Raw genomic sequence first — 19,329 nt, forward strand, 5'->3', positions numbered from 1 at the left:
CCTTCTGTGTCTGGCTTATCTCAGTTAGCATAATGTCTTTGATTTCATCCCTGTTGCAGCATGTGTCAGAACCCACTCCTCCTGAAGGCTGAGGCGCCTTCCACTGCATGTATAGACCATGTCTCCTTCATCTGTCCATCCATCCATGGGCATCTGGGTTCTCTCTGCCTTCTGCTATGAATAATGCTGTTATATGTACAGGTGTCTATTTGGGTCCCTGCTTTTGGTTCTTTTGTGTCTACACTTAGAATTGTTGGATCAGAGGGTAACTATGTTTGATTTTTTGAGATGCCGCCACATAATTTTCCATAGGGTGCACTACCTCACGTTTCTACCAGCAGGGTACCCCATTTCCACTTTTCTGGGGAAATGGGTCTTTGTCCATGAGGAAAAAAAAAAAAGCAACATAAGATGTGGTGTCTTCAAAAGCGCATCTCAAAACAATGGTAAAATATGTGTATTTGCAGTGAAATTTTTCCTTAGAATTTTTAAAAGAGCAAATTTGTGAAGTCTATTTTGTTTTTTAACTCTTCATTTTGAAGAATTTAATATTAGTGACATTCAAGTTAAATAAAAATGGCAGCAGCAGCACTTAGATAGTGAGCATTTGCCATCTGCCGTGTCGATTCAGTAACTGCTAGTTGCTAGACCTGGGCAGTAGTCTCAGGGAAGTGGAAAGAGGGTCTTGGAGCCACCTGGTAGGCTGCAGAACCTGTGAAGTCAAGTAGACGACTTTAGTGAGAAAAGAAATGGGGCCAGGAGGACAGCGAGAGAGGCAGGTGGACACTTCTCCACAGTGGGCAAACGGAGGCTGTGCCTTGCACAAGGCTGCTGGAGTCACCTGATTAGTGAATATTAGGGATGTGAGATTTCAGGGAAGACAGAGCAAGGCCTGTCAAGAAACGGTTGTTAATAAAGCAGCCTAAGCTCAGAAGTCTAAATTAACCATGACTGTGAAGGGGGGTCTGCTCTGAGATTAAAATATTTGCAGGAAAATGAAGCTGCATGTGGAGAAAGAAACTCTTCTGCCTCTTGCTGATAGAGCTTGTAGGTTCTGAGCACCAACTGTTTATGAGATGGGAGAAGCTTCCTGGGGACTTGAGGCATCATTGTGTGCAGTGGAGACCACCGTTCTTTCTGCAGGGAAACAGGTGTTTCTTGGGTGACTACCATGGTTGGGCTCTGCCTCAGGAATGTCGATGTAGAGATGGGAGGGACGTACCCACCCTCGGGGCTCGTGGCTTAGATGGGAGGGGATGGTACCTGTCCCCAGAGCTCACAGCTTAAATGGATAGAGAGGCTACCTGTCCCCAAAGCTCACAGCCTAGATGAGAGGGAATGGTACCCACCCCCAGGGCTTGTGGCCTAGCTGGGAGGGAACAGTACTTGCCACCAGTGCTTGTGACCTAGATGGAAGGGGATGATCCCTGCCCACAGGGCTTGAGGCCTGGATGAATGGAGATGGTACTTGATCACAGATTCATGGCTTAGATAGGAGGGGGTGTACCCACCCCCAAGGCTCACAGCTAGATGGATGGAGATGATACCTGCTTCAGGGTTCATGACTTATGTAGGAAGGGTATGGTACTCGCCCCTAGGGCTTGTGGCCTAGATGGATGAAGATGGTACCCACCCTCAGGGCTCGCCACCTAGGTGGGCGGAGGTAGTACCTATCTTCAGGGTTCATGGCCTGGATGGGAAGGGATGATACTTGTTCCCAGGGCTAAAGACCTAAATGGGAGGGGATGATACTTGCCCCTAGGGTTCATGACCTAGATGGGAGGCGATGGTACCTGCCCCGAGTGCTTGTGGCCTAGATGAATGGATGGTACCAGTACCCAGGGCTTGAAGCCTAGATGATTGGAGATGGCATTCACCCCCAGGGCTTGTGGCCTGGATGGATGGAGATGGTACCTGTCTCCAAAGCTCATGGCCTAGATAGATGGAGATGATACCCACTCCCAGGGATCATAGCATAGGTGGGAGGGGATGGTACTCACCCCCAGATTCATGGGCTAGATGGTAGGGGATGGTATCCACCCCCAGGGCTCCTGGCCTAGATGGATAGAGATGGTACTTGCCCCCAAAGTTCATGGCTTAAGTAGATGGAGATGTTACCCAACCCCAGGGCTCACAACCTAAATGGAAGGGGTTGTACCCACCCCTGGGCTCATGGGCCTACATGGAAGAGGATGGTACTCACCCCTAGGGCTTGTGACCCAGATGGATGGAGATGGTACCCACCCCCAAGTCTTGCATCCTAGATGGAAGGGGATGTACCCACCAGGATACATAGCCTAGATGGAAGGGTATGGTACCCATCCCCAGGACTTGTCATCTAGATGAATGGAGATGGTACCCACCTCCCCCACCCTCTCCCCACAGGGCTTGTAGCCTAGAAGGAAGGGAATGGTATTTGCCCCAGTGCTGCTAGATGGATGGAGATCATACTCGCCCCCAGGGCTCACAGCCTAGATGGATAGAGATGGCAACTACTCCCAGGGCTCACAGTCTAGATGAATGGAGATGTTACTTGTCCCCAAGTTTCACAGCCTAGATGGGAGGTCATGGTACCAACCTCCAGATTGATGGCCTAGATGGGAGGATATGGTACTTGCCTCCAGCATTCACGGCCAAGATGGGAGGGGACAGTACCTGCCCCCTGATTCACAGCCTAGATGGGAGTGGATGGTACCCATCTCCAGGGTGTGTGGCCTAAATGGGAGTTGATGGTACCAGCCCCCAGGTTTACGACCTAGATTGAAGGGGATGGTGCCCATCCCCGGGGCTCATGTGCTAGATGGCAGAGGATGGTACATCACCCCAGGGCTCACAGACTAGATAAAATGTGATAGTACCCACCCCCAGGGCTCACAGTCTAGATGGGAGGGGATGGTACTCACCCCCATGGGTCATGGCCTAAATGGGAGGGGATAGTGTCCTTCCACAGGACTTATAGCCTAGATTGAAGGGAATGTACCCACCCCCAAGGCTCGAAGCTTAGATGGATTGAGATGATACCTGCCCCCAGAGCTCACAGCCTAGATGGGAGGGTATGGTACCTGCCTCTGGGGTTCATGGCCTAGGTGGGAGGGTATGTGCCTCCCCTAGGGCTTGTGGCCTAGGCCGGTGGAAATGGTACCCCTCCCCTGCGTTGCTGGCCAAGATGGAAGGGGATTGTACTCGTCCCCAGGACTGGCGGCCTAGATGGAAGAGGATATACCTGCCACCAGGGCTCAAGGTCTAGATTGGAGTGGATAGTACCCATCCCCAGGGGTTGTGGTCTCGATGGGAGGGGTTGGTACCTGCCCCCAGGGTGTTCATGACCTAGGTGGGAGGGTGTGTATTGAACCCTAGGGCTCTCGGCCTAAATGGATGGAGATGGTACCTGCCCCCACACTTCATGACCTAGATTGATGGAGATGGTATGCTTCCCCAGGGCTCATAGCCAGACAGATGGACATAGTACTCACTTCCAGGGCTCATGGCCCAGATGGAAGGGGATGTGCCTGTACCCAGAACTCGTGGCCTAGATGGATAGAGATGGTACCTGTCCTCAGGGCCCATGGCCTAGGTGGCAGGGGAATGGTACTCGCCCCCAGAGTTCATGGCCTAGTGGATGGAGATGCTACCTGCCCCCAGGGCTCACAGCCTAGATGGGAGAGGATGTTGGTATCCACCTCCAGGGCTCATGGCTTAGGTTGATGGAAATGTTGTCAGTCCCCAGGGTTCACAGCCTGCATGGAAGGGGATGGTACTCACCCCTAGGGCTGGTGGCTTAAAAGGATGGAGATGGAGATGGTACCTGCCCCCAGGAATCATGGCCTAGATTGATGGAGATGGTACATGTCCCCAGGGCTCACAGCCTAGATAGAAGGGGATGGTACCCACTGCCAGGGCTCATGGCCTAGATGGAAGCAAATGTATCCATCTCCAGGGCTCATGGCCTAGATTGATGGAGGTAGTATTCACCCCCCAGGGATTATAACCTAGATTGATGGAGGTGGTACCCATCCCCAGGGCTAATGACTTTTTTTTTTTTTGAGTTGGAGTCTTACTCAGTCGCCCAGACTGGAGTGCAGTGGCCGCTCCCGGCCACCCCAGCCTCGACCTGCTGGACTCCGGCGATCCTTCCGCCTCAGCCTTCCAAGTAGCTGGAACTACAGGTGCGCGCTACTACGCCCGGCTGATTTTTTGATTTATTGTAGAGATGAAGTCTCGCCAAGTTGCCCAGGCGGGTCTCAAACCCTCAGGCTCAGGCAGTTCCCTCACCTCAGCCTCCCAAAGCATGGGATTACCGGCTGAGCCACCGAGCCGGCTGCTAATGACTTAAATGGAAACCGATTATACCCGCCCTCAGGGCTCGTGGCCTAGATGGATGAAGATGCTCACAGTCTAGATGGTACCTGCCCCCAGGGCTCATGGCCTAGATGAAAGGGGATGTACTTGCCCTCAGGGCTCATGGCCTAGAAGGATGCAGATGGTGTTTGCTCCCAGGGCTTGCAGCCTAGATGGGAGGGGATAGTACCTGTCCCCAGGGCTCATGGCCTTCTGGGGGAGGCTGCCAGATCTCTTGGTGGGAGGAGGCCATGCCAGGGGACTGTGCGGGCAGGAGCGCAACTGGGGCTTTCCAAAGGCCTCCTGCAGAGACTGAACTGAGGGGTGACCAGGAGCCGCTTCTCTAAGAGGAGGGGTAGGACAGGGTGGGGTAGAACCAGCATTGGAGGTAGAGGGACCAGCACGGGCAGAGGCAGAGGAACGTTGAGGGCCTAATCTGGAGGAGGTGACAGAGAGAAGAGGAACTCACTGCACTTTGTGGCATTCCTGGTCAGGACTCGGGTTGGGTGTTGCGGTGGTGCTAGAGGGAGAGATCTGGGCTGGGCATTTTTCCTGTCCTCAATAGTGTCTGCATCCGGTTGTGCTGGTCCCCACATCCCAACACAAGCACTCCCTTTTGGCATAGTCACAATTTTTGTAGATTTAGTTGAATGCTCAACATAGTCGGCTGGTCTTGGAGATGAAGAGACTTCTGAGGACAGTAACCAGCCTTATGCTCTTGGAGGACACTCTCTTCTTCCACTGCCCAGCATCGGCATCCTGGCTGACCTCAACCTCTATCCCGCCCAGCCCTGTCCTGCCCAGCCTTCATTCTGCACAACCTCCATCCCTGACCTGCCCCAGTCTGTGTCCTGCCCCAGCCCCCGTCCTGCCCCAGCCTCCGTCCTTCCCCAGCCTCCGTCCTGTCCCAGCCTCCATCCTTCCCCAGCCTCCGTCCTGTCCCAGCCTCCGTCCTTCCCCAGCCTCCGTCCTTCCCCAGCCTCCGTCCTGCCCCAGCCTCTGTCCTGCCCAGTCCCTGTCCTGCCCAGCCTCCATTCTGCCCAGCTTCCGTTCTGCCCCAGCCTCTGTTCTGCTCCTTCCCAGTCCTGCCCCACCCCCATCCTGCCCTCTGTCCCTCCTGCCCCACCTCCATCCTGGCCCAGCCTCCGTCCTGCCCAGCTCTGTGGAGCAGCAGCAACATGATTGGAGAGCTGAAGGCTAGTTTGTTTAAGGGGAAGTCTGTCTCCACTGCCAAGGTTTTTGGTTAGTATGGGATGTGGTTTACTTCTGGCCAGTGAGGAAAGAGGTGAGTTTGAAGGAGGTTTGGGGGATGGGCGCCGTGGACAACCAAACTCATTCTGTTGTGAAATAAGACCAAAGCTTATAGCTCTCTGTGCTACAGAAGGACCCAGGTTTAGGGTAAAAGCGATACTGTGGGTGACAGAATGGAGTGAGATCAGTTGACTCTGAACGTGTCCCATTGCTGGACTTCTGTGGTGAGAGTTCATAATGTTCCTTCCTGCCCATCTGTAACTTCAAGTCATGTGTGTTGTAAGCAATCCATGGTGCTTATGACCTGCAGACATCAGCGGAACTTTTGTGACCATTACCCCTTAGAGTCTCGTTTTCCTCTTCTGTGAAATGAACATAATAAGGTCTCACAGAACATTTCACAAAGATTATTTCAGATCCAGACAAAGCCTGAGGGAGGAGACATGAGCTGGCACATGTTGAGAGCCCCTTATGCACCAGATGGGGTGGTCCTGAGTCTTAGAAAGCCTAGAGAAGTGATGTACACAGGTAATGTTCACGTGGAAAGGGCAGGAATAAGATGGCATGCATGTGGACCAGCATGCAGTCAGGGTTTTTTTTAGATCTTTCTCACAGTATTTGTTGGACTGTCTAATGTGATGTGGGCACAGGGTGGGATGAGGAAGGGGAGGGATGGGTATATTCCAAGAGCTGATATTAAACCAAAACATGAAGGACAAGTCAGAGTTAGGTGAAGAAAGGGAAAGAACATGTACAGAGTTCATGAGTTAGAACTTGATGAGCTCAAGAGAGATAAGAAGCTGTGTAGTCAGAGTGTAGTGACAAGGGGTGACATGGTGAAGGTGAAGTTGGAAAGTGGCTAAGCATGGTGGCTCACACCTGCAATCTCAGCACTTGAGGAGGCCAAAGTGGGAGGGTCACTTGAGCCCAGGAGTTCAAGACTAGCCTGGGCAATGTAGTGAGACTCTGTCTCTATGAATGAATGAATAAATAAATAAATAGAAGGAGAAGAAGGAGGAGGAGGAGAAGAAGAAAGGTACATGGATCAGATTACATGGAGTGTGGCTTGCCATGTTAAAGAATGGAGCCATTAGAGAATTTTAAACAAGAGTTTCATACATGTATTTATGTGAGATGGAGGTGGTCAAGTCAAGACAAGTGACTGGATGAGCTGGCAGTTGGGCTGTGAGGTGGGGAGCTCAGGTGGCGGTGGAGGTGGGAGAGCGGGTGCATTTTAGCTGAGTGTGGAGTAGAGCTACTGGATTCGGAGGTGGATGGGAGGGTTAGGATGACTCACAGAAAGAGTGATGTCAGGTGACTCATACGTTTATGTGTAGCTGGGCAAGGCTGGAACAGGCAACGGTTTTTGGTAGGAAACTCGCAATTTCTTTGGAACGTGTTAAGTTAGAGGCACCTTCTGCACTGAGGTTGTAACATTGAACAGCAGTTCTACTTCTGCCCAACGCTCACAAGAACACCTATCTTGGCAGGAATTAAAGTTCAGATTCACCAGCATGTTGGTGGGAACATGGGACTGCAGGCACTGCTGGGGAGAGAGTGAAGAAGGAGGCTGTTTCACCCCGCTTCTTAGGAAGGCCTTTCATCCCTTGGTGTGTAGAGTTCTTTAAGAGCCTGGCAGAGAAGGGGCAGAGCAGAACTGTGGCCTGTACAGGTTGCTGAGGGAGGGAGGACCCCAGAGTTGTAGAAGCTAGATGCAAGGAAGAGCCTGAGAGGGGGACAGGTGATGCTGTTGGGTAGAAGATCATGGATGAAGCGGAGGCCTCAGGGAGGCTGGAGTCATGGATCTGGCCTTAGACCCTCTGAGACCAATGGGAAGGGATTAGGATGGGAGCCCACCTGAACTGAAGGGTTGGGTCACAGGGAGGTGAAATAATTTACTCCAGAGAAGTCACAACACATATGCTGTTGTGTGTACCAACACACAGACGTGTATGCACACACACAGACGTGCACACACAGAGACATGTGCATGTGCACATACACGCATGCATGTGCACACAGACACGTGCATATGCACAGATGTGCACACTAACAGGCGCACACATAGACACATGTGTGCGCACAGACACATGTGCATGTGCACACACACAAATGCATGCTCACACAAATGCATGCATGTACATGCACAGACATGCATGCACATTCATCCACACAGATATGCACATGTGCACATACAGGCACACTCACACATGCACACACATAGGAATTATCTAAGTGGAGTGCGTGGTTCTCATTTACTGCACTATACATCGGTGGGACTCAGTAGGTATTTTCTGACAATTAAGTATCCCCAGGAATGAGCTTTGAACTTTATTTGTGGGAATCTATACAGAGGGTATGGGAGAGGAAGATGAATGCACTGAAAGCCATGGGTTGGGCTCCCTCACCACCTCTGCTCTGCTGTTTCCTTCTTTTCCATGTAGAAGTGATACCTGGTCAATCACCCATTCTTTTTTCTGCCCTTCCGATCGGATCATGAATTCTCTGAAGAGCATGTCATGTGTAAATCTGTGTTTCTGGGCTCTGACCTAGGGGTGGCACACAGCAAGTGCCCTGTAGGTATTGGTTGAGTGAATGTGTGAGGGTAGACTCAGGTGGAGATTTAAAGAATAGAGAGGACTCGGGAGGGCCAGAGGTGTGAGTACACTGCGGGGTTGGGATGATTGCACGCATGGCCATAACAGGTCTGGTGAGTGTTCCCATCTGGGTGTGGGCATGTGCAACTTGCTCAGAGTGGCACGGTGTGGCCTTTCTGCACATATGTCCTTCTGATCTTGGGGCTCCTGCCTGCCGTCGTGTTTCCTGATGTTCCCACACCTCCTCCCAGCTTTCCCATGCCTTACTCTTCCCACGAGTCCTGGTGAGCCTTCTGTCCTGGCCGCCCTCTCGCTCACCATGTTTCCTGAGCCCTGTCCCTTCCTCTCACCTAGCTCTCCACTGCGGGCTGAGTCCACGTGGCATCGATCGCTCTGCCCATGCTGAAGGCCTTAAGCTGCAGATCGAGAGTGAAAGCGTGGATGCTCAGTCCCTGAGAAGCAAGCATTTCCCGAAGGTGCCTGACCAGAGGGGAGCCTCACAGCAGCTACAGACAGAGGCAGAGACAACCAAGGTAGGTGATGTTCCCATTAGCTCAAGGGGCTGTGAGACTGTGGCTCGGATGACTGTGGCCAACCTCAGAGAGGTGATCCTACAGTCACTACTGTGCGGCTTCTGTTGAGCAACCTCTGCGTCTTGGTGATAGGCTGTCACCAGAGGATACGTTACTCTCATTCCCTTCAGAATGAAATAGAAACCCTTGTGGCCAGTTTCCTAGCACAGGGCTCCAACCTGCCTCCATGGACTTGGAACCAACAGACGCATCTGCCTGGGGCAGACTGGCCACTCATGCTGTTGGGGACATTGTGGAATGTACCAGCTTCAGACTCCTCATCGACAGTATGGGGGTCATGGAAACTGCCTCCTCATTAGGTTGGGTAGCTCAGTGATACCGTGCTTGTGGGAGCATTTTCTAAAAGCACCAATGTGTATGGATGCGCGGGGCTTTTGCTTAAGACACTGAATGGATCATAGCTGGTGTTTTATGAAATAGATACGTATATTCTAGGTCCTGCTTGAAAGTCACTTGATGTACTGGCTTGTGTACTGCAAAATCCCATGAGGTAGACAGTAGTCAATGACCCTAACTACTGGAGGACATAATTGTTCTATTTTGCTGTAGGATCCTTGGTTTATTTCAGTCTTTAGCATAAATGTAGGTTCCAGAAACTGACCAAATGCACGTTGCTTAAAGATGCACAGAAATGTGAGTTTGGGGGGAGGTGACTCTTCAGTGAGGACAGCCTTGTATGAAGGCTTTCTATGATGCAATGGCACTGCGTGGAATTCTGTCTGAAATCAGGGGACATTCCTGTTGAAGGCATACCATTAAAGATGTTCACATTAGTTTTCCCCTTCAACGTTGAGGAGATTCATCTTCATGTGGCATTTGGTTTCTTCCTGGTGTAGTCCCTGCAGGAGAATTTTATTTCAGATGTTTGTTGCGTGAGTGAACATATGATGCCTTGGGAAGCAGATGCAGTAGGTGCCCAGAAGAAGCTTCAGGGAGAAGGTCACAGTGCTCTTGTACAATGCCTACCTCCCTTCTCCTCCAAATGTTATCTTCCAAAATCAAATGAAATTTTTTTGCTTTATCTACAGTTTTGAGTAATTAGCATGATTGCTCTCTTCTTTAGTGTGAATAATTTAAAATGTTGACATTATGTGGCTTGAGGGGAGGGGAGGGATGGGCCGTGATTACCAAGGAGGAGCTCGCAGGTGTTTTGCACTAGACATTTTAGCTGAGAGGAATGACAAGTCATAGGAAGTCGGTTGATGATGGTGAAAGTGTGAATTGGGGGCAGAGTTGGAAAGACATGGTCTCTGTTGAGACATAAACCTGACCCACCTGTAGTGTCACATGGGTGTCTTGAAAGAGCCAGCAAAGAATGGCTTCAGGGTCTTCTTTAGGAGATAGAGTTTCTTTGAGTAGGATGTTTTCAAAAGAATACTTACAATATTAAAAATTAAAGAGAAAAGAAATTAATTATTGATTTTGGTCTGATTTTAGTTCAATGTTAAACATTTCCAGATTGTATCTCTTGTTTGCAAACATATTAACAGTATAAACATTTTGATTCAGATATGATAGGATTTGATAACTTCTGATTATCTCCAATACTGGATATTTTAGTAAATCCTGAATTTTTATGTCAGTGGCATTGTGCTTTGGCCTCTAGACCACTCTATAGTTGCTCTGCTGAAAACACACTTCGCTAACAGTGTAGATATCTGTGATGAGCCTTGTTCAGGAACAGACACATACTGGAAACTATTCATTTGAGTTTATCCAAATCATCTACGATGACCCTCGTCCCACACGAGGAGGCTCTGGAGTTTCTCACGCTGGTGTCATGCTTAGGAGTGAATGGACCAGAAGCTTCAGTAAAACTTACACAAATTATTTGTCCATGTTTTCATGAAGCCCAGATGACCGCGGTGGTTGCAGGGCCACAGAGTGGAAGGTCCCAGAGTGTGATGCCTCCATGCCTCCATGCACCTGGCACTCCTGCATCACAGGTGGTGTAGACTGGTTCCAGGCAGAGTTCTATGTCTACATCCTCCCTTCTGCTGCATCTTGAGGGCCTGTGGGGTTGTGAGCTGTTCTCTTTTTTCTTGAGCATGTAAATGAATCTCTGGTGATTTGATCTACCTTAAACTTACTAACACTCTAAGAATGCACACATTGAACACCATTCCATAGAGTGTCTAGGTAGAGCTTTTCTGGAGAATCATTTGAAAGTAGTTATCAGAATTTTACATGTGTGTTATTTGGGGGCTAATAATTCCCTGTTTAGGAACTTGTCCTGTACGAAGATGCCAGTGGGGGAACACATTGAAAATAGCCCTGTGGCCTGCCCAGCATGGTGGTGTGAGGAGCAGTGTGCATTGGAGCAGCAGGCAGAGTCTGCTTTTGTGAGGATGCAGGAGATCTTTGTGTATGTATGTGAGAAAATGTATGTGGTGATGTTTTAAAATTGAAGGGAAGAGGTGGATAGGTTGTGGCTTAGTGTGTATAGGGTGTTACCACATATGTAAAAATGTCTTTCTCCTTTATCAAGGGATCACTGAGCCTGCGGGTGTTTACTCCACACCTTGAGCAGCAGTTTATATCTGGAGTTGAGATTATGGGGAAAACTTTCCCTTTCTGCACGTCTGTTTTGTTGTCTTTTTTTTTAAAGATCTGCATTCTTCTAAGCACTTCTATTGTAGACCCCTTTTCCGATTGCCCTTGGACTTGAGGCGCTCAGCCATGACGGTCCCTGTGCTGGGCTATGTTACTGTCCAGGGTTCGCATCTCCTCACTGACTTCTGATTCTCACCGGCAAGTTTATTTGCCAAAGGAGTGGATTGCTGCAGGGCTTTCTTGCTCCTATATGCCTGGGACTGTAGGGGAGATGCTTTTACCCTTGACTTTACCTGAATGCTGGGATGCAAAAGCCCTGAGCAGGAGTCTCGTGAGTGTTTCACTTTGACATTTTGTCTGCTTTTGGTTGATGCTGCAAATCCAGTTCCATGTGTGCACTTTCTGCTGCAGTCTCCACACAGGGACCCTATTCCAGCTTCCTCTTGTGCCTTTGTGCCCTGCTGCCCTGAGTTTGGCTGTGTTGGGCTTTAGAACCGGTCTCTCGGCCCACCACGCCTCCCAGATCCCTGGCACACAGGGCAAGCTTGGAGCCTCCCTCCTGCCGTGGTTTTCTGACTCCTAGAGATGTTTTTTGCTTGATTTCAAACTTAGTCACATATACATTTTAAATATTTTAAAAATATTTTCTAGCATCTTTAAGCAATAATAAGGCCTGATGAGGGAGGATTTTTGCATGTGCTTAATCTACCACAGACCCTGAAGTTTGTATTGTTTCCATGATTAAAATGTGTGTGTGTGTGTGTGTGTACACACATTTCCATATCTATTCTGGGAAAAATAATTATTCTTGCTTCTCCATCTTAGAAAGTTGTATTTTGGGACTGTTATCCCCAGTTTCTCAAGATACTCAGAACCTTAATTCCAGAAAGAGCTTTTCTCTGCCACAGTTGCCTCCCACTCTTACAGATCACAGAGAAACCCAGAAGGTGCCCAGATCACTCTATGCCTTTTTATTAGGCAGCATTTAGTCTAGTTGAAAATAAAATAATCCAGTTAAAATATGGACCTGCAGAAGACGTCTACCAGTGCACTTCCTGAACACCTGTGCATGCCTTGGCATCCAGAGAGAAGGTGTACAGACTGGGCCACAGCTGTGGTTACTGTCCAATTGCAAAAACCATGTTCGCTTTGTGTCACAAGGAGGTGCAAGGCAAGAGATGCAGTAGGACAGCATTTTATCTCACAGGGGCCCAGAGGCTGCCCAAGTCCACAGCTTCCCTATCTTGTCACCCACATGGAGTGTGCACCTTGCTGCAGACAAGAGTCAAGTGAGGCTGAGTCTTTTGACAAAGAGGTCACAACTTCTTTTCACCAGTCTTACACCATTCTCATTGTAGGCTCAAGGCCAAGACACAGCCTGCAGCCCAGGTGTGGTTCCACATAGCAGTATGTTTCCAGGAAACAGCCCTATGGAAGATCAAGGCCTCCCTCAGACAGCCTAGCCCTGAGGTTCATCCACCCTTTACTCACAGAACAGTCAGGACAAGACTCCACACAGGTACAGCCTGACCTACTCTGGGGAGGATGGGTGAAATTCCATTGTGGAGCTCTAAGAATGAGGTACCCTTAGAAGTGTCTTGAGCCACTATGAATCAGGTGCCCCATACGTGTCCTGAGCCTAGGTGTGCCAGCAGAGGTGCTCAGCTGTGCTCAACGCCAGTCTTCTAGAGTCAGGGTGATGTGGGAATTGAAGCTGTAACCACAGGTTACAACCTGGATGGGATTTGATGCTGGGGTGAGTAGTATGGATTACTGCCTACCTACATTGTCCATGTGATAGCCACTAGTACACATGGCTATTTAAATGTATTACAGTTGAATCAAATGAAAAAAAAAGCATCTTGTTGGTCCTGTCAGTCACATTTCAAGTGCTGGATCACCACACATGTTCAGGGACTTCTGTTTTGGACAGTGTGGACATAGAGCATGACCATCAGGACAGGAAGTCCTGCTGGATGGTGCTGCTCTAATCATATAGGGGGAAGATGGAACCTGAAATTGTATCAGCATTCTCTCCAACTCTTGTCCTTGGGCTTGGGTGGAGACATGTGCTTCAGTCATTAAAAAAGAATGTTGAAATACTCAGGAGTCTGTTTTGAAACTGAGGTTTCCAATGCTTTGATGGTTGGAACTTGAATTTCCATGGCAACTCTGGCTATGGATTGAGATCAGCCCATCAGCTTGCAATACCCTGGCCATTTCCTATCTTGGGATTCTGGGAGTCATCCTCACAAGTGGCCTTAACATGACATGGGAAATTAGGAGCTCTTGGCTTCTAGGCTTGATGTTCTAGGTGCTCACAAGGAAACTTCACCTTGCTGTGTTTTTATGCCTGTCAAATAAAGGTTTCATATGGTTGATGGTCCTTGTCCTTATTTTTTCCCTGCCACGATGCTAATTCCTGGAGCCAGAGCTCTTTGAGTATCTCTTACTTTTGCCTTTTCTTTATAAAATCTATATCCCCATCTATATCCCCAACTGAGAAAACCCAAAATGCAAACAACATGCAAAACATAGTTTCTAGCTAATAACTGCAGTAGATGGAACTTTTGAACCCAATGGCTCTGAATTCAGGGTTTTTTTCTTCCTCTAACATGAAATGTACAGATGATCTATTTACTTGAAAAGAAAATATAGTCGGTTACATTAAGAATCTGGCCAACTGGGCGAAAGAAGAAGTTGAAACACTGCGTGTATCCTTCACTCCTCAGGGAGAGATGCAGCGTCTTGATTGCTAGATTATGTAAGGGAGAAGCCATGTCAGCATCTGAACAGTGAATAATTGCCTGCGCTTGGCTTGGGGATGCATGATGTGAGTCCTTGGCAGCAGACAGCCTTTTCTCATTAGGCTAATATTAGATTTGCTTTGTATTTCTTTGGCGCAGAGCTAGAGGAGCTGGCTGGGAACTTGGTGCCGGAGGCGGATAGAGGAGCAAGCTAGTGCTGTGGGTAAGCCACAGGCAGATAAAGTTGACTGCAGGGCAGTGGACATTTGTGACACTAAACACCGTGCATCCATGTGGGATTAAAATAGAGAGCAGAGAGACGCAGATCAAGTTGGAAGATGAAGGGCGGGTTGTGCTTAACCTTGATTGGGTTCCATTGCTCACTGTCTCTGAGAAGGTCTGTGGCAGCTGGGGTGGGGTGATCTCACTCTTGGCTGGCTATACTGCTCAACTCAAGAAGCAAGGGTCTCCACATGGAGTGGTCAGCCCAGCATCATATCACCAGCGATGGGAGACGACAGGAAGCAGAGACCTGTGGTGACAGAGCATTGGTGAAAAGTCTGACCCCTGCAGGGTTAGAGCAAGAGAGACATGCAGGAGCGACTTCATGGTGCATGAGTTCAGGCCCAGGCTGCCTGCACTGGGTCCTGGGACAGAGCGCAGAAGGAATGACAGTAAGCTTGAGGTTGGCATGAGTGTGAGAGGTTAGCTTTTATTACTGAGCCATAGATTCATTGTATCATTAACAAAGAGGAGTAGTAGGAAGCATCTGACTATAAAGCATCTTATTGCTTTACAGTAAGGTAGATGAGGTTCTGATGAGATATATGGCTCCTCTGAGATCTTGAGGCTGGTGGCACAGTCCAGCCTGTCACAGTTCTTCTGACATAGAGTCCCTCCATCACTGCCCTTCACCTTTCGTGCCATCACGTCTATATGAGGTGACAAATGCTTGGAGTCATCGGGTTGTCTCTGGTAGACTATGGTATGTGCCCTGTGAGGACACAAAATGGAGGGTGGTATCTAGGATTGGTCAGAGTTTATCCACCCACATTATGGACTGACTCAGGTCACTTTCTCTGGAGGCATCCCCTCTGCCTGTAGTGCTCTTCCTCATGATCATTGTGCAATGGTTCATGGTCAGTGAGCTCCCAGCTCAGAATCGCCTCTGAAAGACCATTCCTGAGCACCCCAGCCAGCTTGTCCCCTGTCACTGTCTGACATCATTTGGTTGATGTCCTCTGCAGAGTTGCTTCTGGTCTGACATCCTCTTATCTGTATATTTTCTGTCTCTCCACTAGATTTTTTTTTTTGGCCTGGGTCTCACACTGTTGCCTAGGCCAGAGTACAATGGCATAATCACAGCTTATCACAGCCTTGACCTCCTGGTATCATGTAGTTTTTCTGCCTCAGTCTCCTGAGTAACCAGGACTACGTGTGTGCCACCATGCCCAGCTATTTTTTTTTTTTTTTTTGGTAGAGATGAGGTCTTACTATGTTACATAGACTGGTCTTGAACTCCTGGACTCAAATCATTCTCCCACCTCAGTCTCCCAGAGTACTGAGATTGCAGGCATAAGCCACCATGCCTGGCCCTTCCATGAGAATTTTAACACCTCGAGGGCAGTGATCTTGTCTGTCTGGATTGCTGTTGTACCATCAATGCCTGCTCCTGTGCCCAGTATATAATAAAGATTAAATTTGTGCTAAATGAAGGTGAAAGTCAATTCCTGTGACTTGGAAGCTCCTGCCCCAGGGTTTCTCTCTCCTTTACCTCATAGTTGTGTTGTTCTCCTCAACTTTCCCACAAGTGAGCAGGAGATAAGTCTTGCTGAGTCCTATAGTGATTGACATATCAGGGGAATGCCTTTTAGCATTGCTGGGTACAAGTGGCATGTGCTCACACTATGGGCTCTGTGACCTTTCATTCTCAAGAAGTCCAGGCTGTCCCCAAGATCAGACTTGTGCCTCCTGTGGCAGTCACTCCACACTTCACACAGGTGAAGAGTCTCAGTCTCTGGATTGGGGCCTATGGTACCTGCCACCCTCCAGGGTCGGCCAGGACCTCAGATGGCAAGGCTCCTCACCTCCTCTGTGGCTCTGATGGGGTCCTCAGCATGCTCCAAGACTCCTGGTTTCCCCACCCATCTCCTTACCCATCAGCACTTGTGGTACATGAAACCTGCTCTTCTCTCTGAAGGATGATGAACTTCTGACTTGGCCTTAAGAATCAGTGCCAAGTAAAACCTGAAACACTGTGTCCAGGGCTGTGTGATTTAGGAGTTTTCAAGTGTTGCTTCCACATATGCCTTAGATGGTCAGCTCCAGCTGCTATGACAAGGTGCCATAGACTGGGTATTTAAACAGCAGACATTGATTTCTTGCAGTTTCAAGTGCTGGAAATCCATCAGGGTGCCACTCTGGTCTCAGGGCAGATCTGCTTCCTAGCACAGAGACCACCCTCTTACTGTGTCCTCTGTGCAGGGAGAGGAATCTCAAGTCTCTCTTTCTCTTCTCACAGGGACACTAATCCCATCATAGCCATGCTCCACCCTTGTGACCTCATCTAACCCAATAACCTCTTGAAGGCCTACTTCCTAGTACCATCCCACTGGGGATAGGGCTTAACCTGTGAGTTTCAGGGACATACACATTCAGCCCATGGCATGTAGAAGTTGGGTATCCCTTATCTGAAATGCTTAGAATCAGAAGTGCTTCAGATTTCAGATTTATTGTTTTTTAAAAATTTTGGAATACTTGCATATACATAATGAAATATCTTGGAGATGGGCCCCAAGTCTAAGCACAAAATTTTCTCATTTTTCATGTATACCTTCTATACATGTGCTGAAGGTAATTTTATACAGTATTTTAAATAATTTTATGCATGAAACAAAGTTCTGACCGTTTTGACTGTGACCTATCACATGAGGTCAGGTGTGAAATTTTTCACTTTCGGTGTCACGTTAGTGCTCAAAAAATTTTGAGCTTTGGATTTTCAGATTAAGGATGCCAAATGGCTGGGTCTTAAATCGCTGTTTGGCTCAAGTTGAGCATTGCCATCATAAAATGAATGACTGGAATACAAGAATAAATCTGAAACATTAATAAGAATACCTGTTTATTACAACTTATTTAAAATTACACCAAGCAGATTTTTTTTAAAAAATTGGCTTTGTAGAGCAGTGGTGATAATTCCTCAGAGCTGTTGGCTCCTATGGTTGTTTTGTGTATTTATAATACTGAAAATAGACGCTTTTTCAACTGAGGCCAAGGAAGAAGCAAAAAGTACTTTCTCTGAGTTCTGCCATGACAGTGGCGGTGCTGATGGTGACATCCCTATCACAAGCTTGCACCTTTCGCATTGATAACTGACTAAGATAAAGGCTTCAGCTCCTAGACACGCTGTCTTGCGCCTGGTCAAGGGCAATTTCCTTGAAACAAGTCCCTAACTACAGCTTTGGACTGTACCTGCAGAAGGTGATTTTTAAACATTCTCAAAATAAAGCTTAGTTTTGTGTTTTTCTGTGTGCGGCTTTTTTCTTTCTTCTCAAGCAGTGTTTTCACAATATTCATTGTGAAACGTGACCTTCAGTTCAGCAGCCAGAATGATCTCATGACTACAAGTTGGACCGTGCCACTCTTCTGCTCATAATCCTCTAATCACATCGCATTTTCTTCAAATTAAAGCTCCATCCTTAGTGTCCTGCCAGGTCGTACATTATTTCTGCCCTGGGAAGGGTTCCCTGTCACCAAATGCTGGGCTCCTCCATGCTCGGGCTGCTCCTGCCTCAACCCAGGCATCTTCTGCCTCAGAGCCCATGCCCTGTGTCCCCTCTACCTGGCATTCTCTCTCCTTGAGATGCACAAGGCTCTCCTTCATGTATTTAGACCTTTGCTGCAGTGTCATCTTCCAGTGAGAGTGAACAGGGCAATTCAAAAAGAATGACCTCTCCCAGGACACTGATGTTTCCAGCTCTACCCTGTAAAATATTTTCCCCTCACTAACACACTCATCACTTTCTAAAACAGTGTGTAACTTATTTATTGTACTTATTATTTGAGTCACCATCCACCCATCCGCTAGTGTGTAAGCTCTGTGAGGCAGGACCCCTTTTTGTTTGGTGATACATCCCTAAGGCTCACGACATGCCTGGGCCATCACCTGGCTGGTCAGCTTTCCCTACATGAAACAAACCAGGAGAATTGTACTCTAAGTTACAGCTAGAATATCAACTTTTATTAGTAAGGGGATTTTCTTAAAGCAGCAATAAACCCAAAGGACACTTCTCTGTGTGTAATTGATAATGTTATAATAGTCAGGAGTGATCAAATGATTGTCAGTTGCACACAAGTCTGAGGCTGCCACAGTATGGTTGAAATGGTGTTTGGCCACTTACTTGGCCTGCTGAACCAAGGCTGAAGCCAAAATCCTAATCACAGATTTGTGGTCAAATATCACAACTAAAGTTGCACTCCTGTGCCTCTTTGTCCTTTATATAATTGGGCAGTTTGGTTCCTGGCTATTCTTGTGTCTGACTTGCATATTGTGTAATTTGTCTGTTTGGGCTTATACCTGGAGGGTTCCTAGAGGGTGGTGACCTCCTAGAGGGTGGCGTCACAAGCAAGACCAGGACACATGGAAAACAGATATCATCAGTGCTCGAATTTGTCAAGCAGAAGGTTTTGGTAGAGAAGAGCTGATGTAACTGTTTTGGTTTCTTTTCAAGTGACAGTAAGAACACGGCCTCGAGCTGGCTCTGGTCTCTGCCCTGCCACTCCCCAGCGGTGTCAATGGGCCAGCTTCTCACCTGTCTCTACCTTGGGTAGTGTCTGTGTCTGTCCAGCAGGAATCTTGATAGCATCCACCTTATAAGGTGGTGGCTGGGGTCACTGGTGTCGCGTAGAAAGAGGCTTGCACACGCCTACCGTGTTGTAGTAAGCACCATGTGAGCTTGCTGTATCTTTAACCTCAGGAAACGCTTTGGCAAGATGATTTGGAGGAAATCTATCTATGTTTATATAGTGGTAGAGGATCCAAATTGGCTTCTTGTAGCTAAACTGAATCTACTAACTAGCTTTGTTTGCCCACAAACGTAAAGTTCACGTTATTTTTTTTAACAGTGGAAAGACCTAGATATTTTTCATTTAAAAGTTCCAGATTTCAGCCGGGCTCAGTGGCTCAGCCTGTAATCCCGCGCCTTTGGGAGGCTGAGGTGAGTGGATTGCCTGAGCCCGCGGGTTTGAGAC

The 19,329-nt window shown here is 48.3% G+C and overlaps 1 protein-coding gene across 1 annotated transcript in view; it reads left to right on the plus strand.

Moving 5' to 3' along the window:
• The window catches only part of LOC103271359 (sterile alpha motif domain-containing protein 12), a 216,688-nt gene that overhangs the window by 33,218 nt on the left and 164,141 nt on the right, over positions 1–19,329 (plus strand). The window contains exon 2 of the mRNA XM_008068833.1: positions 8,541–8,719. Coding sequence (XP_008067024.1) covers positions 8,541–8,719 — 179 coding nt within the window. The remainder of the gene's footprint in view (positions 1–8,540; positions 8,720–19,329) is intronic.

This window comes from Carlito syrichta, unplaced genomic scaffold, assembly GCF_000164805.1.
Source record: "Carlito syrichta isolate Samal-C Ts95f unplaced genomic scaffold, Tarsius_syrichta-2.0.1 Scaffold311583, whole genome shotgun sequence".
Lineage (NCBI taxonomy): Eukaryota > Metazoa > Chordata > Mammalia > Primates > Tarsiidae > Carlito > Carlito syrichta.